A 27768-nucleotide genomic window follows, 5' to 3' on the forward strand; every position below is an offset into this window, starting at 1 on the left:
TTCTAGCCTGTGGCAGTAGCCTCCTGGTATTTTCTTTTGTCTCATTCTGTGCTAATTGCATTTTGGCCTGCTCTTAAGTTTTTGGGTTTCTTCCCCCTCTATTAGAGACTGGGTCTCGATATGTTGCCCAAGCTGAAGGGCAGTGACTATTCACAGGTGCAATCATTGTGCAAGCTCGAACTCCTGGGCTCAGAGTGATCCTTCTGAGCAAAATCACCCTGACCTGGGACATGGGTGGAGTCACTCTGAACCAAAGGGCTAACACCCAGACCTGGCTAGGCAATGAGATCAGGAAGCAGTACTATGATTACTCCCGTTCTTTTCGGATGGTTTGATCTAAAAACCAAGATCCACATTCAGAGATGAAGAGGCTGATCAGGAAAGCTGTGGTCAGGGATCTTGAGTCAAGCTATCACTTGAATGCAGAACTTTGGAGAGTGGGCTTTAACTGGGAAACTCCAAGGGTTCCAATTGTCACTGCACCCAGAGAACTTCTCCAGCCTCCCAAGGTTCACCTGGATGCGGATGGCTCCCAAATCCACACTTGGACTCCAAATTTCCAAATGCCAATTAGAAACTTTCTCCTAGAGGCCCTTCCCTGGCCAAGAAACTTAACATGTCAAAAATGGAGTTCAACATTCCTTTCAACCTCCTTCACAAATCCCCCCATCTCCGTGAGTGCCACAAGTATTCTCCTAGCCAACCAGGAAAGACACCTCCTGGTCAGCATGGAGCTCTGCCTCTCCATGGTCCTTAACTACACTGTCATTTCATCTGTCCTCCTAAAGACACTTTCACCCTCAGCCCCTGTTCTGTATTCCTGCTAGGCCCAGGCCCTTATGGCTTCAAACTGAAATTATTTCAAATCTTTAACAGGCCTCCTGACCTGCAGTAACTAGAATAGTTACCATTAAAGAGCACTTGCTTTGGGCCTGTGCTAAATGCTTGCTATGAAAGAGCTTATTTAATCTCAACTCTATCACAATCATCCCCATTTTACAGATGAGACAACTGAAGCCCCCTACGGTTGAATAACTTGCCCACATCACAAAGATAGCAAGTGGCAGAGCTCAGACTCAAGAGGGCTGCGCGACTCCGTAACTATTCCCTCTCTCCCAGGACGGGGGAGTTGGAGCAAGGGTGGAAATGGGGGATACCTCTAAAATGTGGGTGTCAGGGGGTCATATAAGGACTGGAGCTTCCAGTCCAGGCAAATAATCAGCAACCTGGTGACCTGCAGGGATTTAAGGAGGAGGAAAAGCTAGGGAGCTAGTTGGTGGGGGGGCGGGTAGGCAGAGCTGCTGGTGGATGGATGCCAGCCCTTGTGATGAGGGAGGGAGCCAGATGCCACCTGGCATCAGCTACCTGAAAAGGCACAGGAAGTAAGAAGCACACCCAAGGCTTGGCAAGAGCCACTCGCTGTCTCCCAGTCAGGCTCCCAGGCCAGGCTGGGCAAGGCGGTCTGCAAATGCTGCTGAAGACTGTTTTCATGAGGCCGGTCAAGGACTAGGGGCTCCTAGGCCCCAGGACAGGACTGGAGACTGGTGTGGGCCAGCAAGTTGTCACCCAGAGGTCACAAAGAGGGAGTAGGCAGGGATGGGAGGAAGGCTGAGAGCCGCATGGGCACCACCAGAGTCAGGAGCCAGCAGGACGCTGGCCAATGGGCAGCATGGTCAGAGGACAAGATCACCATTCCTGAGTGTCCCATGGCCACCTTCTCCAGCGCTAACTCATTCCAGCCTGCTTTGCACATTCCATAAGTGTGCGTGCATTTTTTGTTTCCTCCACTCAAACCCAGCTTATTCCTTTTCACCCAGACTGTCCTAGGGTACCATCTTAAATTTATCCCCAAAGAGATTCAGTTTGTGTCAGGTTAATTTCCAAACTTCCCAAGGTCATGGAGCATTCTGGAACAAGAAAGGCTTAGAAAGCATCTTGCCTAAGTCCCTCATACTTTGTATGGGCTTCAAAGTCACTGTGACTGGCCCACAGTCTACGAACCCACGCCTGACTCTTCTGTTCCAACAAACGGCCTTTGGCCCTCATCAAATGCACCCAGAATTATTCTCTTTTCCTCCCTTCCCCCATTTCCCATCACAACTCCCTGTGACTTGGCACCTGGCACACAGACTATGCTGAATGAATGTATGCTCACTGGATTCAATGATCTCAACTTACCAGGAGGACAATGCTAAGCTTAATTTACTGTAAGGTATGAATGACTGATAGCTATCCCTTAATTCTTCCAAGTGCAGTATTTGCATTTTAAAACAATCTGGTAATGATTTGTTGAAATCTCTTTTCACCAAAATTCTTTTGTAGAAATATGTAAGATACAGAATTATTTTGAGACAAGAGAGCACCCAAAAGTGCCTCAAACCCGCAGCAGTGCTGGTAGCACAAACCTGTACTTGGTGAGGAGCAGCATTTGGGCTCTATGTCAGTACCACACTGTGGCCACTAGAGGGGGCCCAAGGCTCCCTCTCCTCCCGACCAGAGGATGGGCTGGGCTGGGCTGGGCAGGGCAGTTCATGAGGTCATTTTCCAGAGCTGTGGCGCTGCAAGTAAGGCCTTTCTCTTTGGACCATCTCTTAGGTTTCTCTCTTCCCCAAGTGCCCCCCAGCTTGGAGCGGGGTCTTCCCAGTTAGGCTTAGAGAGGTGGGATTAGGCTAGCCTTAAAAAGAAATAACTTTGCCTCCTTTCCTTGTCCCTACCTTTCCTGGAGAAGAGAGAAGCAACTGCAGCAGGTCAGGAGTCCAGGACCGGGAAGCTACTCTGCTCACGGTAGTGCTGCAGGCTGCTCAGGCCTTCCCTCAGCCTAAGGATAAAGAAGCCCTCCCCAGGGACCAACATTACCACAAAGGGGCCTGTGCTCAAACCTTAGCCTGGCCTCACCCCCAGGCATCTCCCTGGGCACCTGTTACAGGTGGCTGGGACAGGAAGAAAGTCAGTCTCCATGATGCTGGGCACTGACCGTCTCCACCCTATACCATCCCACCTTAACCCACCGGAAGGGTCTGCATGCCCTACACGTCCTTTCCTCTCTTGTCCCAAGGGAGTGGCCATCCCCGCCGTTCAATTTCTCCCTTTGATTCCTTCAAGAAGGAAAGAAAACCCTCACCCCCTATAGCAGCAGCTCTCAGATGTGGTCGTTGGACCAGCAGCATCAGCATGACCTGAGACCTCGTCAGGAATGTAAAACCTCAGACCCACAAGCAGGATCATACATTCCAAAGCTCGGGGCTGGGGCGCAGCAACCTGACTTTTTATTCTAGGTGATTCCGACGTGGCTACAGTGTGAGAACCAACTTTCCTGCAGAGTGGAGAGGGGCTGTCCCCCCCTAACTGTGCCTGTGGAACCTCCAAGTCAGCGTTTCCCAGCTCCCAGCATACTTGGGCTATGGAAAGCCCTCTCCAGAGAGGCCCGAATAATCCTAATCCTAACTAGTAACAGTAGCTAACATCTAACAGTTTATTTCACGCCACCAGGCACGGTACAAAACGCTTCACATACTTCTTCCTCACAATAATCCTATGAGGCAGGTCCAATTATCAAATCCATTCTACAGATGAGATCACTGGGGTTGAGCAAGTGAATAACTCATCCAAGGTTGCACAGGCAACAGGTGGTGGAGGCAGGATGTGAACACAGATCTATCAGGTTCCAAAGCCCCAGTTCTAAACCTTAACACCATGTACTGGACATTCAGGTTTCCCAAGTTATGGATCAGGGTGTGGAGGTAGCTTGACAGGGCTTCTTTGATCTCTCTTTGCTCATTTGCACTGGCCTTAGAACTCCTCATCCTGCTCCCTCAGCTGGCTGGTCTCCACCCAGGCCTGAGCCCTGCCCACCTCTGCTTTCCCGGAAGCAAGGTCATTCAGCCACCTGCACTTCTCAGTCTCCCCTGGCTGCTTCCCCAGCCAGCCCTGCCTGGACAGGTCACGGCCAAACTCTTGGAATCGGGTATGAGCTCTGAGAAGCCCAACCTCTAGCCCATCTCACCACGTACCCCACCCAGGCCCCTGAGCCATCTCTGTCTGCACAAATGCAACTTGCAGAGTGCTGGCTCTTGTGACAGGGCTGTCTGCTCAGGCAAAGCTAAAATGCAGTGGTGGTCACTGCTGTGCCTTCACCTGAAGCACGTGACTACCTGTGAGTTCAGGGCTTTGACCACTACCCCTCACAGAAGGGGCGTGGAGCTGCCTGTCCAGGAGACCCCTGAGAGAATCAGGAGGCAGCTAATGAATTCACACGCACCCTCCTCAGCAAAAGCATGAGAGCTGCCCCCTTCCCATGTGGCTTTGAACATCTCCCCCCAGTCTGCGGGGTAGCGCACCTGGTTTGCTCGCGTGTTGCGGGGTTTCCTGCGGGCTCACAGGGGTACTGCTTGGGATTTCCTTGTAGGAAGATGAGGCCCGGAGAGTCACCGCTCCCTTCCCAGTGCAGATTTTTGTAGGATCCATATCTGAAAAGACCCAAAGGAGAAAACTGAACCCAAGACTCCTGAAGGATTAAAGCAACCGTCAGTAAGCAGATTGGCAGAGCTGGGGAATGAGATGAACCTGGATACAGCCACGCAAAGTCTTCAGGTGCTGGTGGTCAGTGAAAATTAATCTGTGGGTGGTGGAGAGGGACAAATCGCATTTCCAGGGCTTTACGCTGCATCATGAAGTTAGGGGAAAATGGAGGCAACGGTGAGTTCTGAGTAAATGTATGAGTTATAGTATCAGCTGAAAACGTTTCAGAATGAAAGCAGGTTCACTCCTTGTATTAAACGAAGTTTAGGATGGTGAGCAGACTTCTGGCCAATTAGTAAGCCACAGATCAAGGAAGAGTTTATGGAAGATTTCTCAAGCTTCCAGATCATCCTTCTTATAAAACAGTCAGGTGGTAAACAGGGAGTTAGGTGGGTGTTCCATGGAGAATCACCGCTCCTTGCGGTTTTCCAATGGGAAAGGGAAACGTAAATCTCCTTGGATCAGCACATCAAGACCCCCAAAATGATGAGACAGAAGGATACGCCGCCTGGCAAGAAAGCTCACGAGTGAGAGCCTCACGTTCCAAACGTAACAAAGAAAACAAAGTGCACCAAAAATGACTAGAATAGCTTCATCCTTCAACGGACAGCGTCCACTGAGCCTCGGCTGTCTTCACAGGGTCCCAACCCTCCCACGGTTTCACGAGGGCCCGATAACAGACCCAGGTCACCTCTGAGAGTTCCCTTAAGAAGAATTTCAAAATATGCTTCACTGGATGCCCATCCTCCAGGAAAATCAGTAACAGGAGGCAGGAAACTGGTGCAGACCACACAATTCTACGAGGCGCACGTGCCGAGTGCTTCTTTCTTTATGCACAGCTGAGCTAAGCTGAACTCCGTGGTTTTTGTTTTTTGGGTTTTTTTTTTTTTTTTTTTTTTGTCAAATTGCTCACAGCCTGTATCCCTGACCTAAAATTGTCACTATTGGGATTATGCGCTAAAAGTCCGGGGTATGAGTTTGGGCAGGATGTGGGCTCAGATGTCCAACTCACCCCATCCCTGTGCGAGGGCACAGAGAGGCAAAGCCTGCTCAGTCCCTGCTTTCCACTGCAGCGCCCTTTCCAGCAACTCGGGCAGAACGATCATCAGCGTCAGAGAACAGACCTGCCCGTCAGCACCTCTGCCACTGGAAGTGAAGCACAAAACCCACAACGTCTGGCGGGGCCGGCTGCGGCCTCGGAGAGTCTCTGACCTGTCCAACTCTATCAAGAGGCTAAGTGACTGATGTCACAAAACTATTGGGAAAACTGGTTCACGGTCATTTCAAAAGGATGAGGGGCAAACTGACAGATGCAGCCCACCCATAGGTTCCCGGACACACAGCGAGATTTGCCCAACTTCTGAAAGTGACACTGAGTAAAGCACCGCCCAGGCCTCACGTGTCCCACTTTGTACGGAAGGACGCTGTGAGCCAGAGCTGACATCCCAACTGTAGGGAGGCAGGAAGTGACTGCACGTAAAGTCGGGGAGGGCGGATGCTCTGGGAACTGGCCCAGGGAACATCACAGAGGAGAGTCTAAGTTTGGCATCCAAGGCAGCTGCCTCGTTCACAGGGAATATAAGGCAGAGGTGCCCTGTGGGGCCAGGTTAATTCTCAGGGAAACTGGAGTTTTCACTAAAGTCTGGGAGTTGGAAACTTCTAGGGAGAGCCTAAGAAGTCCATGCACCTCGGACCCACCCCAGAGTGAGTGTTTTGGCCTCTGCACTGACGTGTCTCCTAACGAAGGGAGCGGCAAGGCCTCTGTCCTCAGTTCTTCCCCACACTCGCGCACGCACACACACACACACACACACACACACACAGAAAGGAAACCAAGTGAGAAAGTGAGAGGGAATGCCTCCGAAACATGCAAGGATTAAGCCTCCAAGTATGTGTTAGAAGGAAAGAAAGGAAAACCATGCGTGATCTGCTAATAATTTTAAAAGAAACCAGCCCAGGGAGAGATACCTGTAGGTAGGACTAGGCCTGAAGCGTTTTTCACTGTCTTCACAGGAATTATTTTAACAGCAGAAATAGAGCGTGCACGTAAAGGGTCGGCAGTTGCTGAAAACACAAAAGGGTAAATGGTGCATCCAGAGAGAACATTTGGGAAACACTCAGGCAGTTGAGGAACTGGGCAGGGACAATAGGAGGAAGTCGCCCACACAAAAAAGAACAATACAAAGAGCAGTAGATGCAGTAATTAAAAATAACCTGCTTTCTCTCTTTAGAGTTCTAGGCCAAGACAGCAGACCCCTCCCTCCAACCATCACCCCAATGCAGTTGGTCAGGGTTCATCGGTGCCTCCTGCCACACCAGGAGCTTGCCAAGGCTCTGGACAAAGAGATTTGTGGAGACACAGATGGCCTGGCACACAGAGGAAGGGGAGAGCAGTCAGGGTCCAGGTCCCCCGGGAGAACGCTGCGGGGAGGACTCCGCGGAGGGAAGCTACAGCCAGGAGGCTCCAGATGAGTGCAGGAAGGAGAGGAACAAGTTCGTGACTTGCCTGGTCCCGTCAGCCATCACAGCTGCTTCCCCTAAATCATAACTTCTGGGGTCCTGTGCCCACTCTAACAATCACAGGCCTCTGGCCCCAAGCAAATCAGAACCCCCATCTGTTAGACAGCAGATGGTCTTGCTTAAACCCACCCTTTCCTGGGCAAGAAGTGCCAAGTGTCCAAGTGCAGGCAAAAGACTCTGGGCAGCACCCAAGTGCACGGTCCAGGATCCTGACACCCAGCTGAGCCAAGGCAGAGCAGGGACACGTCCTGGGTGCTCGTGCTTTTCTATCTGCAGTGCCCCTGGGCTCCCTGCCTGCCTGGATTCCGCAATCTCAACAGTGACCACATCCCCAAACCCTGCTTCTCACAGCCAGCCTGTCGTGAGGCCCCCTCGCCCTCTCTTAACAGCAGCACACAGAGAGACGGGAGGGTGCCAAAGTCGCTCCAATGAGCGACATCTGGAGGTCTCGTGGCCCCAGATCCACAGACTCACGAGTGGGTAGGGCTGTTTGGGAACAAGACTGTCACTGCAGAATCAGCATCATGCTGGCGAGCCCATCAAGGGGACAGGAGGGAGGGCGGGAGGCACCTGGGTGGGGGACAGTGCCCCTTCCAGTCCATCAGGCTGCCACTTCACAAGGCACGTGGCAGGCACATGGCGTCTGGTCAATTGGTAAGTTGGGAATGATGATACTGTGTGTGTTAAGATATGAGCGTGTTTCATGGCCATCCTACTGACTGCTCCTTAGGACCACTCGGGGGATGGGCGGAGTGGGAGATTTTGGTACCGTTTTCAGAGGAAGAAGTGAGAGGCTCAGGGCACTCAGTTCTCACACAGAGAGGCTGAGATTGGAGCTCAGCTGTCCTGGCTCCTGGTTCAGTGACCTCCCAGGCCACCCTGATGACCTTTAGGTTACACCTGCCCCCTTGTCTCCAGACAAAGGTGAGTCTCACTGAGGACAGGGTGGGACACATCTCCTCCTGCCACCCTCCCCCAATTCCTTAAGTGTCTTGTATAAATGAATTCACAGGAATGGGGTCTGTGGCCCCACGGGTCTTACACGCATCAGGGTCCCCACCCCACATGCTCCTCACTGGCCACTAAACACTCCCGTGTGGCCACGACATGGACACCGCTCCTCAGTGTCCCCTAAGTGCAACTTAGCCTGGATTGTCCAAGACCCCAAGAACGCAGCAGAGATAGCCCCACTATGTGTGCGGGCAGGGAGGCGAGAACAGGACAGCAGCGGGACCCCTCCTGCCTCCAAGGAGCCCACCCCCACACCTGGGCCCTGATTCCCCACCTCCTCCCGCTCCCCAGGCTTCCCTCCCCAGCTGGTTCCTTCTCAGTTCACATGTTGCCTGTCTCAAAAGAAATACTGGCTGAACCAGATGGAAATTACAAAAGCCAAAATGCCAAAGGCAGTGAAATTATCCTTTGAGAAATGGTGCATTTTGACGTAAATGTCCAATACCAGGATCTTTGTCCTTCCTCTTTGATACCATAAAATTCAGTCAGACGAGCAAATTCCAGATTTGAAGATCATCACATCTCCTCATTTTGTGGATAAGGGAACTCACACCCACAAAGATAAGGGGCCTCCCAAGACGTCCGTGAGCGGCAGAGCCGGGACTGGAACCCGCGCGTCCTCACTCCGTCGCGAGTGCCCCGTCACACCACACCGCCGAGCGGCACCGGGGGCCCTGCTGCCAGGCTACTGGGGCCGCACTCGAGGTCAGGAGGAAAGTCTCCAGGGCAGGTGAGACCCAAAGGTCATCTCATCCATCATTCATTTTATGTGGAAATCTTTCATCCTAAAATTTTTAGAAACTGAAAATACGAGAGGATGTGCATGAAACTAATGCCACTGCGATCATTTATCTTAACGATTTCGGCTCTTGCCTCAAGGTCAGGACCGTGAACGTGTAACTGTTTATTACAGGTGAAGGTGAGATGCTGGGTAAGGGTATTTCAGCCTGATAAACGCCGTGTGTACCAGGCATGACGTACGCCTCGGTCCGTGTATTTGATCTGTCCTTCACAGCATTCTTGTGAGCTGGCGACAGTTTTTAATGCATCACCTCACGGCGGGAAAATGGCAGCCTCAGACCCGTGAGAGGTAAGAACGGGCTCGGATCTCGGAACGTCAGTGAGGGGCGCCAGTCTCCAGTTCCCAGCCTGGTCAGGCCGATGATGCTCCCACCAGGTGGGTGGGGTAGCCCCGGCCCAACACGCTCTGCACCTTCTAGAAATGCCTTCCAGCACGCAGCCAGGCTTCTGTCCAAGAGCCTTACCTTTGTCTTGCCCATCACTGCCGGGGGCCAAGCCATTCACCACGGCTTTGGAAGCACCAGCATCACATTCTGAAAGAAAGAAAAGAGCACGAGGCTTGTGATTCTGCCACCCCAGCATTTAACGAGTTCTGCATGGTACGAGGTGCTGGGGACATAGTCGAGAGACAGCAGAGGGGTCCTGCCCTCACAGACCCTGGAATGGTTCTGTCCATCTTCGCCCACACATTCTGGGGGCTCCCTCAGCACTGGGCTGGGCTGCCTAGGGGGAGTTCTGGGAACGCTGCGTGGCCTGAACCAGGAGAGGATGACACAGCTGCTTGGGGATGGAAGTGTGCGGCAGGTGACATAAATTCTCTTGCATCCTTGTGATGTCTTCCTTCCTGACATTTATAAAGTCTGCTTAACTCCCTCAAAATGGCATCTCCCTCTTGACCAAGGCCAGCTCAGACACATCCCTGTGCACCCAGCTGCAATCTGTCGGACAACCAGGACAGAAGCCTTGGGCTCCTGGATGCTGCCCTTCAGCGCACTGCACACCCCACCTGTCAAGGTCACGCTGTCCCACCCGTGAAGTGTCCTTAGTCGCACCCCACCTCCCAGCCCGGTTCAGGTGCTCGTGCTACTGTCCAGGGATGACGTGGCTTCCTGACCACTCCCCCTCCTCCTTTCCACCCCTCCTCTAACCCGAGCCTCAGTCTGCATCCCAAGAGCACTTTTTAGACCCTGACCTCACCATAGCCCTCCTGGGATTAAAAAGCCCCATTGCAGGGTAGAGGGAAAGAAAATGGGATTCTGCAATGTGATTTTCTAAATTTTTTTTTACTTTAAATACACTATATTTCACCTCTGTTTTGAAGACAAAAATTTGGTAATACAGTCTGGAAGTTCAATCATTCAGAATTCAGAATATTATTTCTGTGGGAGAAAAAAACATATTCCGTGTTTCCAAAAGTATACAAACAATTATTTGGGATATAATTTTTTATTAAATAGGATGATCTGTGTCTTAGCATGCCTGGTTATATTTAAATGAACAAACTGACATTCTGCATAATTAAAAACCAAGCAGTCAACCTCCAAGCCCTAGTGACCACCAGCTACCTAGAGGGCAAAGCCTGAACAACTCACCCTGGGTTCAAGGCCTTCCACCGCCAGGACCAGCCCTTTCCAGATGCATGTCCTGCTTCTCCCTGCCTGCCATGCTGGCCTCAGCACTTGACTTGAGCATGTCAGATACTTTCAGACCTCTAGGCCTTGGTTCCCACGAGGCCCTTACCAAGAATGCCTTCTCCCCTCTTCTTACCTTGCGGAAATGCTGTGCCTCCTTCAGACTTCCCCCGGATGTCACCTCCTGTGTTGGCTGGGACTTTCCTGAGTTCAGCTCAGCCACAGACACTGAAACCCTGCTGCCCACCTGCAGCCTAATCCCCACCCAGTTCTCCATCCCAAGATAGCAGGAGGCAGGCCAGGGAAGACAGGCGGGCGGGCCCAGTCACCTTGGGACATGTGGCCAACGTGCCAAGCACCAGCCAAACTACAAACATAATCATAACTAGCTATAAGTTTTATCTGTTTATCTTTTTGAGACCAGTGAAGTGCAGGAGTGAGAAGCGGGGAAAAAACAGAACAAGGAGTTTGGTCCATAACTGACTACGAACAACTGATTGAGATAACTCACTACCTTCAGAACAGCCTAGCTGTGATTTTTTTAAACACTGATTTGCCTGGATCTCAGGATCCATGCATAGCATTTCTGTAACTGGTATCTCATTTTAGCCTTAAGACCCAGACCCCTGGAGCTAGGAGTTAGGAACTCCTATTGTATAGATAAGAAAATCGAGGCTCAGAGAGGATGCCAGACCCACCAGGATCACTGGGCCGGGATTTTAACTCTGGTCTGCGCCATCTCACAGCTCATCTTCTTCCTCCCCAGTGGGATAATCATTTCGGTTTCCTGATTTATATATACCCTGTTTCCCCAGACACTGGGACTAAAGTCCAGTCCCAAACCCCAGTAGCTCATTAGGTTGAGATGAAGTCACCCTACCTAGGCCCTTAACAATCAGCCTCCTAAAGGGGTAGTCACCCCCTACACTGACAGGCCAGCCCAGATGCTGCCCAAAGCCACTTCCCTTCCCCAGGGTGGCCTGGACTTTCCCAATGCTGGCCCCATAGTCTGTGTCCTGCTAATTGCCCCACATCTACCTACGGATGAAGGCTAATTCTCTTAGCTATCAATGTCTCCCTCAAATTCTCATTTCTGGGATCAGTGGAAGGAGGCTGTTGGCAAGAAGGCCAGAAATCCAAGTTAAAGAAACAGCACACGTTCCACTACCCATTTTTCTTTCTTGAACTATCCCCTCCCTGTGCACCTGCTCGAGCTCCTTCTAAGACTGTAGGCCATGCCTCAGGCCTCCCCAAGCTAGAACTAGGGGAGCCTCTGAGCTACCCTCAGCCCAGCCCCATGTTCTCCCTTTGCTTTTTTATTTTTGTTTTAATTAAATGTTAATCAAACTTGAAGAAATTTTAGAAAAGTGTTTAAAAATCAATAATTCCATCATCTCAAACTGAAACCTCTGTAGCACAACGTGTTGGTGTCCAACAGCCAAATTTGACTCAGCAACACTGCACACTAACTGGGTGATCCCAAATTACTAACCTCTCAGGGCCTCAGTTTCCCCATCTATGTAATGGGAGTGTGTTAAACCAGGCCCACCACTGGGGGTTTGCCAGGAGAATGAAACAAGATCATGTAGATAAATCACTTCCCTTGGTGACTGGCAGCCCAGCCCAAATTTGGAATAAAAAGAACACACTGTTTTCATGCTGCTCTTTCCACGAAAGGTTAAAATAAATATTTTCCACGTAGCTACTTTCTCCCTAATGATCATTTTTAATAGTGGCATAATATTCCATCAAGCAAATACACATGATGTACTTACTTATTCTTAATACTTATATACACCCACCTTCATGTGGGTGATGTTTGTTGTTTCCTTCTTTCAAATTAAGATGGAAATTCCTAAGAGTGGGATTATCAGGTCAAACGGTCTAGAGTTTTTGGACTCTTCCTAGGCAATGCCTCCTTCCAGCACCCCACCTGCAGGAGAGATCCCGGGGAGAAGTCCCCAGGGCATTTCCACTCCCTCACCCTCCTTCCTGGCCCTTCCTTTCCTCCCTCTCTGGCCTTTATTAATGCCAAGAGTAGCAACGCCAGTTTAGACTAATTCCAACACTAGAAGAACAGAAAACTTCAAGCTGGAGAGCAAAAGTTACTTTAAAAACCATGGCCCATTTTAAAGGACAAGAAAAGTAAAAAGCCAAACAGACAACAAAACGTGATTACAAAGTGGGAGCTACTGGCAGCACTCAGGTCCACTTGGAGGGGGAAAGAAGGTGCATACCTTCTTCACATACAGCAGAAGCACTCACGGAATCAGAACAAGCCAAGTCCCTCCCTCCCTGTGCAAGGAGGAATCTGGGCTGATACCAGTAAGAACCTACGATGGAGCCCTTGCTCCACTGTGTCCATGCCTTAGACACAGCACTCAGCACTTTAAAAGCACTTCCTCACTTTATCCTCACAAAGTCCCAAGGAACTGGTGTTTTTACTATGTCCATTGTGCAGAAGAGAATGCAGAGAAGGGTCCACCGCAGGTTCAAGGCAACAGACAGTACATGAGGAGGCCAGGGTGTGGCCCTGAGCTGTTCCACCCTGGAATCCTTCTAGGTCCTAACCACAAGCTGCCCTTCCTAGGACTTGACTAAGACGGCACTATATGCAAATAAATGGAAAAAGCTGGCTTTCAATCCACAGAGGTCATGAAATAATGCAGGATTAAGAGACCCCTGAATGAGATATCCAAACGGTCATCCCCCACCCCCAGCCTGCCCCACCTGCAGGGCTCTGGGAGGCTCCAGGGCATACTCAGTGGCCAGGGTGGGCCTTAATCTCCAGATGGAAACTTCTCTGCCTCCAGTTCTGAGCTGGACAGCTGACAGCTCTCGGCTGCACGATGAGCAGGGATCTGTTCCCATCTCTGTTTTCCCCTAGCCCGTGGTTTCTACTCCAGTTGAAACCTAAAAATACTCAAAACTGGGTATTAGTTTAGATCTTGCTTTTTACTACCAAAGGCAAAGCAAAAGAGTGAGCAAACTGCTCTACCAGCCCAGATGAGGGAAGATTAGACAAGCTCACTCCCGGGGGCAATTATGGTCAATCTGTTTACTTTTGCTGCAGTCACTTGGATTAAGAAACGCCACTGAGGTGTATACATTATGTCAAAATTTATCAAATTGTATATTTAACATATCTGCAGTGTACTGTATGCCAATTATATCTCAACAAAGGAAAAGGGGCTATAGAGAAGATTAGGACGTGGTGCATGTAAAGTGTATAGCACACATAGTAGACACTCAAAAAATCATTAACAATGAAGGTGATGATGGCGATGAAGAGGATTTATGACAAAGCTTTGGCCCTCGCCCAGGTTTCAAAAAATAAAAAATAAATACTGTTGGGGCCTTCAGCATATGTGGGAAATCTGGGTAAACTGCCCAGTTCTGTAGATTTGACAAGAGAAGGGCAGGGTTTGAAGTCACTTACCAGAGCTCATGGTGGCAGCAGGACAAGTCTTCTGAAACTGGGGCTCTGAATTGCTCTGCAGAAAAACAAACACCACACAACGGAATCAATGAATGGCAGGTCTCAGATAAATCCCTATGGTTAGTATTAAAAATGCAGACACTGTAACCCTTGATGAAACAGAGCTGAACCAGCAGTTGCTTGGCCATGTACTATCATGACCTTGGGCACATCACTCGACCTCCTTGGTCTCAGTTTTGTCACCTATACTTGGTTTAGATGTTATCCAAAATCTCTTCCAGCTCCAACATTCTATTTAACATTAAAGACTTCAAGTTACATGAATGCACATGGTTCAAGGAGGATGCAAAGGAAAGGAAAAAAACACATTTTAGGAAACAGATAAAATTATAACACAAACCAGATTATCAGAGGTCAATAATAATAGGGAATGCTTACATATATAATAGCTTACTACACACAAGGCAATGTTCTAAGTGCTTTAAATATATTAATATTAATGCATTTGATCCTCTCAACAACCCTGAGGTAAGCACTAACATTATGTTAGTTTGCATAAATGAGGAAACCGAGACACAGAGAGGTGAAGCAGCTTGGCTGCCGTGGTGGAGGAGTTGATAATGGAACCCAGACAGCTAGCTGACTCCCAGGTCCAAGCTCCAAGCACCCCACTCTACCCCCTGCAGTGAGAACCAATCACTGGTGTTTAAATGGATAACCCCTTGATTTAGTAAAGGTCTCAAATCAAAGAAAGCTTAAATTATACTGGCAATGCCCTAATATATATCCAGAAGATTTTTTTTTAGTTATAATTTGCATACAACCAAATGTATCCATTTTAATTATACAATTTGATGACGTTTGATAAATATATATGTCCTATAACACAATTACAATATACAGAATTTCCATCACCCTGAAAAGTTCCCTCATGCTCCCAAAAAACATTCCCTTGAACCTATCATCATGTACCATTCCAAGACCCTGTTAACCACTGATCTGCTTTCTGTCACTATAGTTTTACCTTTTTTTGTATTTTGTATAAATGGTATCATAGTATACATAATCTATGTGCCTGGCTTCTCTCATTCAGAATAACACTTTTGAAAAGTAACTGGCTATATGTGTGTGGGTCAATTTCTGGACTCTATCCTGTTCCGTTGAGCTGTCTTTATCTAATAAGTGTCTTGATTACTATAGCTTTATATAGTCTTGAAATCAGGTGGTATGTCTTCCAACTTGATTCTTTTTCAAAATTGTTTTTGCTATTTTAGGTCCTTTGCATTTTCATGTAAAGTTTAAGACCATCTTATCAATTTCTACCAAAAAAAAAAAAAAAGTCTGTTGGAGTTCTGATTGGGATCATGCTATTGAATCTATAGATCTGGGGAAAACGGTTTAATAATATTGAGTCTTCCAATTCATGAATGTGGTCTCTCTCTCCCTTTATCCAGGCCTTCTTTAATTTCTCTCAGCAATGTTTTATAGTTTTCAAAGCATATACTTTGAATAGCAAGGTCTTACTGAATACATCTGAAAATCACACAATCCAAAAAACAAGTCCTCGGGATATGTAGAACCTTGATATTTCAAGTGTGGTCCACAGACCAGAAGCACAGCATTAGCTGGCAGCTTATTAAAAATGCAGAAACTCAGATTCCACCCTACATCTCCTGAATCAGAATCTGCATTTTAACAAGATCCCAGATGCTCCATTTGCACTTTAAAACATGAGGAGCAATGATACAGAGAAAATTCCTGCTTCATGAACTCTGTAATAGGGATGTCAAGATATAGTATAAGGGTCTGCATAAGGAGACATGCTTTAGTTTCCTTTTCTAAGAAACTTAGAAAAGGGTGGTTGCTTTGCTTGCTGTCCTTGAAACTGACAGAGTAGAATGCTAGAGGCAAAAAGGAAATCATTCTAAGTCCTTCTCTGTAGACCAAATCAGCAGTAACTTTGACTTTGTCACTGTCATGTACACCTGAGACTACCCATGACCTTCAGTAGCCCCCCCAGATTGTTCTCTAAGCTGTCGAGACATTTGTTCTTTTAGTCAAGCAACATGCAACCTGCTGTTATCTATTAATATATGCCCTTGTGTTTTCCAATCCTAGTTTTTTGATACCTCAGTTTGTCTCCCAGGACCAAAAGGGCTGTTGTGATAGCATCCAAATGTTTTTATTTTATAAATAATTTTCACAATCAATTTTATTATGTCAAAGTTTTATTTATGCAATTTTTAAAACATGATTGAAGAAAGCTTCTAAATTCAACTGTGAAGTTATTTTAACAGAAACTATTTTTATTCCTTTACAATCCTTTCTAAACTTTAAATGCATAAATAGCATGCTCACAGTTGCAAATATAATATCTGGGTAGCTTTGTGCTCTAATTTTTAAATTAAGTATTTCATGAATATTCTTCTGGGTTTCTACACAGGTAGCATATCCATCATTTTAACAGTTGTATAATATTTCATTATAATAACATTCCATAATCCATTTACTAATTCCCTCTGTATAGGGAATATTATTCATTATATTATATTAATTCATCTTAATGAATTATTATATTAATTATTATTATATTATATTAATATAGTTATATTAATTATATTAATTCATCTTAATGTTAAAAATAAGCACAAAGCACATAGCATTCTTAGGGTGAGGAAGAAATGAATGGAGATGTCTTATGAGCTAAACAAAGGATGATCAATTCTCACATGATGAGTAATCACTGTCATATGTAGGCAGCCCTTTGCACATTTTATATTTTTTAATATAGAAGCTACTAGCTTTCGGTGTCAGCCCCACCCTTACTTACAAACTGACCTGAAGTAGACATGGTTAGGGATAATACTTAAAATATTTAATCATCATTTTGCCACAAATGGTCACTAACCAGAGTTGATGCCAGTTGTGGCCCACTCTGGGAGGCCCCTCCCTGTACTTGGTATTAACCATTTAGTGGCTGGACAGAGAGAAGGTGGAAAGAGAACGGATCCAGGGTGGTGAGAAACTATTTCAATATTTTAAGAACTAGTATGACAATAGCAGGTGACAATGACAATGTATAGGTGAGTACCAGCTCTGCATACAGGACTTTTTGGGCAGTAGGTGCTAATACGTGCTCTCGCTTAGTGACTGTCTGAATCTGTAGCAGGTGATGCAAAGAAGCAGGGGGCAGTTGAAAATAAAGCTTCAGCAAGGACAGCAGTGTCCAGTCCTCACCAGTGATGGCAACAGCAGCAACGGACTATTCCAGGGCCTGATTCTGGCTCTGATTCCAGCCAACTCAGCCTCCTGGAATTCCTGCCCCAGTTCTGAGTGCAGTTCTCCAACCTTCCATAAACTCCGTGAACTACCCAAGATCTTACCAGTAAATCCCTTTTTGGTTTGAACTCACCAGAGGTGGTTTCTGGTTCTTTGCATCCCAAGAACCTTAGCCAGTAGAGGATGGGAGGGAGGAGTCCTAAAGGTTTCAACTGAAGAGGAGAATTCATTCCTTTCTCCCGAGGTGAGGCCGGCCAGATCTAAATCCCAAGTGGCTCAGCAATAATTTTTTCTCTACAATGTGAAGAGCTCAGAGGCTGGGCAGCAAGGATACCTCCAGGACACTACACAAACTGAGCCTGATCAGAAAAACGCTGAAAGCTTTGAAAATCATAATCTAGTCCCTGCTGTTTATAGGCTATGACAATCAGATGTAGAACTTGAGAGTTTATTTTGCATAAAAACCTCTGACACTTAAAATTTATTTTAAAACTAAGCTATAAAGAGCTTGATTTGGTTGAGTACATGATAGCATGCCTTTGGAATGTGTCCCACAAGTCCCTCCAAAGGAGCCAGGCACCTCTGAATAAGAGCCAAAAAGATGGACAGTGCTGTCTAGTGGCAATTTGAGACAACTGCAAGTGGGCAGTTATTCCCTTAGTGGGTTATAGGAACCAATACAGTGTCACAGCTTGGTTGGGCCAGTGTGGGTCAAGCTGCCATTCCTCACCTTGGGCTGTTGGGACCTACCGTACTTGGTCAACACACCAGAGCATCAACACAGACATTCCACCAGAAGAACAAGATGTGAAGGAGCCAGAGTTGTTAAGAATGCATTCGGGTAATTAATGGTTCTGCACGGTCCCTCCCTAATTCCACGACCCTATAATTCTAAGATAAATTTTGATAACACAGAGTGAATAATTACTAAAAAGCAAAAGTTACACTCATGCTCCCAGCTGAAATAGGGTCAAATAACTAAATATGGGCTGTTTACTAGGGGAGGAAAGAAGGTCCTTATATGGATAGTTTGGGGATCCATGACTAGGGAGAAATTGAATTTGTCTATAAAAATGAATTCAAGGTCCAGCAAAGGTTCTTAGAAGAGAATGAGCCTTTGGCTAAACCTCCCACACAGCCTGCTCCAGCTTCTCCTATGCACTGTGGGGTTTTGCCTCCATAGCTCCCCTGTCCTCAAAACCAGATTGTAAATTTCTGGAAAGGAAGGGCTGTGTCATCATCAGCACTGAGCAGGCAGTGGGTGCTCAGTCATGCACTTTGCCCTTGCCTCGGTTTAGCCTTCAGAACCTAACTTTGGAGTCTCACCTTCAAGAGAACCAAGACCCTCCTTACCACCATTGTTGCTGCTTAAAAGGAAGTTAGCTCAACACTTGGACAAAATGCTAGTTATATTCTAGCTTTAATATCCAACCTGGGACTTGATTTTATATATTTGCAGCTACTTACAATGGCTTGAAAAGAATAGAGACAGCTCACAAAGCCCCAGAATAAATGGTTGGCCTTATTTCCTTGTACTTTGCTGATCCACCAGCAGAGCCACGCTTGTCCAATTTTCAACAGTTCCTTCTCTTCTCAATCTCTATTAATGTCATTTCTCCTCAAATGCACTCTCTGTGTTGCTGGAGAGGGTGCAGAGGCTCTTCAGAAAGCCAGAAAGGATAAACACTGAGTTGCTGATACTTCCTTTCAAGGGGAAGAAACGAGGATAAACTTGACCCTGACATTAACTTCAGTCTGGAATCCCATGACACGGCTGGGGCTCAGAACACAACAAGCACAAGGTTTCTGTGAAAAGACCGATGTTTCTGGAGAGGGAGCAATAGGAAAACACACCAGAAAGGCCATCCTCCACATCCTCTCATTTCCTCCTGGAGTCCCTCCAACTCGATTTCCGTTCTAACCAATTATCTGAAATGGCCTTCAGAAAGGTTTCCAGTGCACATACATGGCCAAGTCCAAAGTTTCTGTCCTGCTCAGGGCCTCACTGATATTTCCACTGCATTTAAGACAGTTAACTCCCTCCTCCTCCTCCTCCTCACAAACACTTTCTGGGACTGATTCCTAAGTGTCACTGTGAACTGGTTTACCTTGGGCCTTAAGGATCCTCCTTCTAGAACAGGGCTGCTGTCGTTCTTCTGGGAGTTTAAGTGCCAAAGGGTCACGAGCTGATCTTTATTCCTTTCTAACTACATACTCACCTCCCTGAGGGTTTCATCTGGAATATCAGAACCAGAAGGACCCATGTAGGCTACCGTGTCCATTTTCATGGTTTTCCAACTGTGTACAAGGGAGGTTCCATGAGCCCCCTCAGGCCACTGTGTAGGCACCCACCCACTCCCCACCTTTCACTTCAACCTGGGTCAAATTTCAATGGGGAAAAAAATCCACGGGGCTCCTATAAGCCTCAGAGGGGTTGGCTGGACAGTACAGGGCAAAGAGGCAGTGAAGCTCCAGGGAAGGAATATTATATCTAAAACACAGATCTGATGATACAATTCAAACAGCATTTCTTCAGCACCTACTCTGTACCCAGGACAGTGCCTGGCCCAGGGGAGACAACACAATCAGACAAGATTGCTGTCTTTGAGGCCATCAGCAGGGTTGGCCATCGTCAGGCCATCAGGGTTGTAGCATGACACATGTGTGCCATTTAAATATAATGCGATGGGATAACGCTTCTGCTGGCAATCTGGCCCGAGTGTGACTGGGGCGGGAAAAAAAAGGAATAAATTCTGCACGAGAGAGAGAATCAAGGCATGAATAGATACTAAAATTTCCAAATGTTTAATGACATACTTTCTGAAATCACCTCAAATGTCATGCTTTCGGAGATACTGATCTAAAACTTCAAGTCCAAATTCCTTAACGTGCCATAAGAGCCTGTAGGATCATGTCCCATCACTTTTCCAGTCTCATCTCCCTCATGTCTTCCATGAGCCCCAAACTCCATGTGCACCGTACTTGTTATTCCTATTAAATCCTGACAGGATTTCCCACACCCAAGCCTTTAATCTCGTTGTTGCCTCCCACAAATGCTCTTTCCCTCCCCTCCCAAAATTTAGGGCCAATCTCAACAACCAGATGCACTGGCCTAACAAAAATTAAACGTCTTTATTTTCATCTAGTTTTGTTTTTAATACCTATTAAAAGTCATGGAGATGAAGAGCTCATTTTAATAAGACCTATTTATGATCACAAAATTGAGAATGCCCATGCCCAAGCTCCTACTAACATCATCAAACTCTCATCCCAGGCCCATGCCAGAGAAGAGGCAGATTCAGAGCTAGAACAATAATTACCAATAAATCTGCAATCATTTTTTTACCTTTTATTATTTGAGCAGAACCTTTTACATAAACATACAAAGTTGATTTCTGCCAATAAAATTGGCAATAAAGTAAAATGCAGCCCCCAAAACAGGTTCAAGTCTTATAAATGCAGTATTATTTGAGCTTTAAACAGAATTTAGGAGATGGTTCATAACCATGTATTACATTCTCTACGTATTAAAATGCATAGCTTGCAGCAAACATAATAGAGAGGGTTAATATCCTTAGTTTACAATGTAATCGTACTAATTGCCAAGAAAAAAATTTTTTAAGGCATGAGGAAATAATTCTAAGAGAAAATGCAAATAATAAACAAATCAATGAGAAAACGTTCATTTAACCTGACTAGTTAAAAAAATTGAAATAATAACTAAGCATTTTTCCTACTTATAACATTAGTCCACATATTTTAAAAAACTAATATTCAATGTAGGAAAACAAGAAGACATTGACTTTTTCCTACCCAGACAGTGACACTGTAAATTGTTACCACTATTTTCGGCACTACAAATCAAGAGCAAGGTACCTCATACCCTTTGTGCTTTGGAGGAATCTACTCCAAAGAAAGAACCTTGAATGATGATAAAGCTAAATATACAGAGATGTTTACCACAGCTTTATTAATAATGAAAGCTTAGAGACACTCTGATGTTCAAAAACAGGGGTACCTATTACCTGACCACACGTCCACTGGCTGGGCTGTTGAACAGCTATGAGAATAATGGTGATATAGACCCCACACAACAGGGGAAAAGGCTTACGATTGGGTGAATAGAGCAGGGTAGAGGTCTGTGTGACTTTTGTGATTCTAATTATATAAAAAGCAAAATATATGCATATATTTGAAAGGAAATTTACCCAAATTCTAATAGTGATTGTGGCAGTGTGGAATTGTAGGTAACTATTTTCTTTCTTTTCTATTTTCCAAATTGTTTATAATGTGGTTATGTTTCTTTTTTAATGAAAAGTAATTGTTTTTTTAGCTCCTACTTGGCACTTGATATGCAACTGTATAATCTTTAGAACTTTCAAGAAAAAATTCTAGGCCACAACCTAAAAGATACTACTGACAGTCACATCTACTAGAACACGGCAGTGCTACGTGACGCAACCTTCCACAGGGACAATAACAGTCAATGCCCCAAATGTGTAGTTCCAACATCAGTCGCCAGCCATTGCTTTTTGTTTAATGAAGTCACATACTCCCATGAAGTTCCTTATGAGGACAATGCAGGGAATAAGGTGACTGGAATGTTCAGCCAGATTTCCTAAAACAATTGCACCAGAACATTTCATCTTAAAATAGTTAGCAGGGGCTGCCAGGTGACAACACGCACAGCGCCCCCATTGCTCCCCAGGCCTGCTCACTGCCAATTCCCTGCTTCTGACCTGACTTCATGGCATTCCAGAGCCCTGAGCTCCTTCTCAAACTCTTTATATGTATAACTCTGGGCACGCAAAGTTTCTTAAACACGCGCTATTAACCAAGACAAGTCTTAAATGCAAAAACTGGCCCTTTTGTGTTTCCCAAATATGGTTGTGTCTACAGAACCAAAACAAAGCTGTCTAATTGCGGCATCCAGTACATTTGGAACCCTCCACTTAGACAATCTAGATAATTTAAAATAGGGCAGACTCCCAAATTCATTAGATAAAAGCAAAACATCTTAGCTCTGTTTAAATAGTAAACACATAACCTCAAAATAATAAAGGCAAGCCCAGGATACAGATGCCGCCTTCCTTCTGAAGCAGTCACCATACAACGTCTACCTGTCAAGACAGCGTGAACGAAAGCTTTTTGAATTCTCAGGAGAGTCAAGGTTGGGCCAGAGGCCACGATATAGGTAAACAAGACTAAGAAGTACTGAGTGTAGCCGAAAGAAAAAAATCTTAAAAAGCTGAAAAGGGGTCTGTTAGAGCTTGAAAATGGGAAAGAAGGGTGGGTTTGATATGGCAGGAGCGGTGTCCACTCTCACAGACAATCCATAGTTCCCTCTCAACTTTTCTTTGAAACCACGAGATCCCTAAGGCTACGCATTTACCACATCATATATTACACAGACATCTGCGGTACAGGCCCATACCGTGCTCAGGAATGAGGGAACAGAGGCTCCATTCAGGAAAAAGACTTTGGGTCTTTGGCAAATACATAACTTAAATACCTCAATTCATAATACTGGCTTATTCAGGAATGGCTTGTTTTCCTTTGGAAGTTTTGATATTTTACTGGATGTATACTAACCTACCAAAAAGTCAATATGAAACACTAAAAACATTATCTTTCCTGAGAAAACCTCTCTTCTCAGTGGCATTGGTTTGAAAACTGAAGTGGAACACACATATACAGGCCCAGAATCAATAATCCCTGAACTCAGGCCACGGAGGCCAAGGCCCACGCCAGATCCTCAGTGCCCACCGTCATGGACGTCAGGCCTCGGCCCCCATTACTCACGCAGCGAATTACACCGCGTTAGCTACTTCTCTCTGTTCTCCTCATTTCCTTGTACCTGACTTTCAGGCAATTTTTGAGTATATCAGGTATAAAAGCTGCATCGAAGCACGTGAGCATACAGTGCAATTTTCTGAAGCGGGTTTTCTTCAAATTAAGACAAAACTACTAAAACATTCAATATAGTACCAAGCTCACAGCAAATATTCAATAAAGGTAGTTTTTAAAAAAAAAAAATCTATATTGTCTCTCAGACCAGACAGAAATAGTTTGGCATCTATTATACATTTATATTTTAATATATATGTTTATATATTCACACACACATATATAAACACATATACAAAATTTGTCTATGTTGCAGTCATAGAAGGACACTGGCTTGGTTGGTATCTGGTATACACGTCTGACTTCCATTGCTATATGTGCCTGGCGGCTTCAGGAGAACAACAGTAACAAAAGCCAGGGTCAGAAGTACTGGATTTGAATCCAGACTTTGGCAGGGCTGTGCAAATTGGGAGTCCCTTCATTTGTCAGCCTCGGTTTACTCACTCATAAAAGGGAATTAATAATACTGACTTTAATAAGTTGTTTTTAAGATTACATATAAAAATACAGTTTACCCTCAAACAACATGGATTTGAAATGCGCAGGTTACTCTCGGACTTTTTTTTTTCCAACGAAATTCAGAGATATCTATCTGAATTTGTAGGATGTAGAACCCGGATATATGGAGGACCAACTTTCTGGGTACTCAAATTCTGCAGGGCCCTCTGTGGGACTTGAGTATCAGTGGATTTGGGTATATGCAGGGTCCTGAAACCAATCCCTTGTGTATACCAAGGGATGATTGTGTATATGAAACATTGTAAATGGTTGTGTTATAAAAGTATTCTGGCAAATAAGGACCAATCTAGCCCTTTTTATTCTTTGTTGTTTTAATAGACTAATGAATCACTGTATATCTGGTCCTGAGGTTGATATAACGAATGCTTACCTGGACCCAATACCATGCTTTATGAACTGACATAGAACTGACAAGAAACGGTCTCCAGGTCCACCTTCCTATTGAAAGTCAGGCAATGAAGGATGCTCTTAATAAAGGCATCATGTTTTAAAAGACTTCAGAGTTGCTCACTCCTCAGGGTCAGGTCTCAAGAAACCAAACCATTACTGTCAAGACACACTGATCATGCATGCATTCTGTGCAAGGCCTTGTGCCCACCTTACAGAACAGAGAGACGAACCATCTCTTCATTTCCTAAATGCTACTGTGAACCAGCACTTTACATATCATGTCATTTCTACGCCTCAGAACACCTAGTAATGTTTCTATACTCATTTTGCAAAAGAAGAAACTGAGCTTCAATAAAAGTTAGAAGATTCACTTAGGAGTCTTGCAGAACCAAGTAGGAAAACTGGAACACACATCCTGGCTTAGGCTTCTACGCCTGGGCTCTTTGCACTTCACCCCATAGCCTCACCCAGGGAGGAACAAAACAGTCCCTGCCTGAGGCAAGATGCTCCTGTACAAAGGTTGCTCAGGGAATATACAGACCTAAAAAAGACAGGTGGCTTACCTTAGGGGACTTTTTTTTTTTTAATCCAGCTGTGGTAATAAAATAATCAAATTTATCAACCAAGACAAGAAATGGCGCTTGCCCTCAAAGACCTTATATTCTAACTGGGAAGAGAAGACTAATACCCTTGAAACCTTGATAAATCACTAGGAACAACATGGAAGAGTATCTGTAGACTGCCTTCTGCCACAGGAAGATCCCGCTGAGAGAATGACAAGCTGAAAGACTTGGGAAAGACTTGGGCACATGCTGACAAACGCACCCTTTTCTGGGTGCTTAAAAAAGCCCTGTGGTTCTTATGCTATCAACTTCTTTATAGAAAGTGTTTATTAGGGGAAGTGAAAACTGAATAAGAGCATATGCAACATTGTCTAGCAGATTTTAGAAACCAGTGACACCCACCAACACCCCCTACTTGCCCATACCTTTTAAACAAATGCAAAAGGAACTCTAGAATAAGTATAACTTGGAATTGAGTTATTGCTCTGCCACTTACTAGATGCATGACCTGAGGTTATTCAGTTAACATTGCTGAGCCTCAGTTTCCTCAGCTATAAAATTGGAATAACAACAGCCATCAATCTCACAGTTTTATGGTGAGGATTAAATGAGGTCAAGCACATCCAGTGCCTTGTACAGTGTTAGAAAGTGTTCGATAAAGTTTAGCTGCTTTCAGCACGATCATCATCAATTGCATCTGAGGAGGAGGCTCGAAACCATTTTCTCCTCAGCTGATTTCTCTGAGTAGCAGCAGATGTTCTTTTCAACTACATGGAGGCTGGTATTTTCAAACTAATTAAAAGAATGGTCTCAGTCAGCTCTCCTTTCAAAAGCTTACAGCACCCACTTTTCTCCCTCATGAGGTGTCAGCCAGTCTTTCCCCACCAGCACGATCCCCGCTATAACGTAACCTCCCATAAGAAGTAACCACCGTACTGTTTCTCCCAATAGTTAACTCTCATGGGTATTACTGGCTAGGTGTCACTCGATTTACACATAAGACTTACTGTCTTCCATGTCTTTTGATTTTAACAAGATTCTTCTCCTCACTAAGTGCCTTGAGTTCCCAAAGTAACTTCCACCTGGGAAATGTTTAGCACGTGGCACAGAACAGACCCAAGTCCAGTTCAGTTCACGCAAAGGGTTTGCACTGAAGAGTGCGTGGAAGTGAAACTGGGTACATGGTGCACACAGACCACACAACGGTGCTGAATGTCAAGCAATGGCATTCTATTAGTCCATGAAACCCAAGGTAAGTTCTGTAGAAGCAAAGTTTCCTAATTCAAGATTGCAAAGGTTTCTTCTCACAGTTCTGGAGGCTGGAAAGAAATCAAAAGGAAAAAAAGATTGCAAAGGTTGGAATGTCTCCTCTAAAACTCATGTTGAAATTTAATTGCCATTGTGACAGTATTAAAAGTTGGGCCCTTTAAGGGGTGATTAGGTCATGAGGGCTCTGCCTTTAGGAACGGATTAATGCTGTTACCCAGGGAGTGGGTTAGTTATCTCGGAGTGGGCTCCTGATAAAAGGATGAGTTTGGCCTGATCTTTCTCTGTCTCACGTGCTCTGGCCCTCTCATGCCATGAGATGCCTTCCACCGTGTCATGAAACAGCAAGAAGGCCCTCACCAGATGCAGCCCCCCAATCTAGGACTTCCCAGCCTCCAGAACCATGAGCCAAATAAACGTCTCTTCTTTATAAATTACCCAGTCTGTAGTATTCTGTTATAGCAGCAGAAAATGAACTGAGACAAAGATTAATCTGGCTGAGGCAGGCAGAATGCACTGTATAGGCGGGGGCCCTGGGGCAGGGAGGGCATGTGGGCTGACTGCTTGTGAGCTGGGGCCAGCCACAGGAGGGGCGGGCACTGGTGCACATGCTTTTTATCAGACCAAAAAAAAAAAAAAGGAAAACTCCGTCAACCACATATACCCTCTCTGCCCAGGAGAGAAGCTCCCATTAAACTTGTTTTGCCCATTTGGCCGTGAAAAGCCCCACAGAGGCCTTGATTACAGCAACCACAGGTGACAATTTCCACATTTGTCTTCTCTTGTTTATGTGTAGCAAAAACTGCTGCTCAGAGAGAATTTGATCTTCTGAGTATACTCCCTAAATCTCATTCTGCTGTTTTGTCCACAGGAAGATTTTTTTCTGCCCAATTGCCTTGGTGGCTGACGAGATAAAATTACCAGAAAATAAAAGGTGTCAAAACATACTTTAGAACTCAAAGAGTCTTACTGATTCAATAGAGATACTACACTATCAACCACTGAAATGGAATAAAAGGTGACAGAGTTAGGGATGTTAAAGAGACCATTTCCAAACTAACAAATGTTAAAGAGAATGGTTCTGAACACAAAATGACCTTGTCTGCACAATTCACAACTTATATAAGTAGAACACACAATGCTGTGGGGAAAGAACTATGTATTTCATTCCAGTTGGTGTACGATGCTGATGGGGATGGTGGGCTGGGGCGGGTGTTGAGATCTTGATTAATAGAATAATTAAATCCTTCAACCAACTGTATTAGCGCAAAGTTCTAGGTGCTAAGGCAATGACTGCACTGTAAGCCCCAGCTCCTCATATGCAAAGCAGGGATGAAAGCAGCACTAGCCGCCCTGTTGTGAGGGTTAATCCCACCAGCCATTTACCCACATTGCACAAGTGCTTGGCACATGGGAAGAACTCGGACGGTCACCTATTGACATAATTGATTCCCCCATTTATCCTGTTCTAATTCAAAAATGAAGAGCAAGGAGAGTTGGAGGTAAGCGGAAATCCTGGTTAATAAAAGGCTCCAGTTAGTCACTGTTTTACTATAACAACAATTTACTGGATTCTGCATGAAGGGAGCAAGGACACTGCCAGGAATTAAGGCTTTTGCCTTGGGCAGAGAAACTCCACACAAACCTTATGGTGACCTCACCCAGCACCCCACATTTGCATAGAACTTTGCAGGCTGTAGGTTGCAGGACAGCAGCACCCTTGGCTGTATGAAACGCAGGCCAGTAATTGAGTTCAATCTCAAAACCAAAAAAATGCAGTCTTTAAGAATGTTTCATAGGCCAAAGGACTCAGTATCATAGAATTTTAGGGCTGGAAGGAACCACAGTTTCCAAATGTCGTGAGCCTTAAAGTCCTGAGCTATCCAGGATGAGATGAGAAAATGCAACATCCAGACACACATCC

At 45.6% G+C, this 27768-nt stretch overlaps 1 protein-coding gene across 4 annotated transcripts in view; it reads right to left on the reverse strand.

Annotated features, from left to right (window-relative positions):
* Nucleotides 1-27768, reverse strand: part of SORBS1 (sorbin and SH3 domain containing 1) — a 218240-nt gene that overhangs the window by 98391 nt on the left and 92081 nt on the right. For all 4 annotated transcript variants that reach the window (XM_069460038.1, XM_069460039.1, XM_069460041.1 and 1 more), the window contains 3 exons: nt 13921-13975; nt 9315-9383; nt 4338-4466 (listed from right to left, as the gene is read on the reverse strand). In XM_069460038.1, the coding sequence (XP_069316139.1) occupies nt 4338-4466; nt 9315-9383; nt 13921-13930 (208 nt within the window). In that variant the 5' untranslated portion in view covers nt 13931-13975. The remainder of the gene's footprint in view (nt 1-4337; nt 4467-9314; nt 9384-13920; nt 13976-27768) is intronic.

Source organism: Eulemur rufifrons, chromosome 28, assembly GCF_041146395.1.
Source record: "Eulemur rufifrons isolate Redbay chromosome 28, OSU_ERuf_1, whole genome shotgun sequence".
NCBI classification, from domain to species: Eukaryota; Metazoa; Chordata; class Mammalia; order Primates; family Lemuridae; genus Eulemur; species Eulemur rufifrons.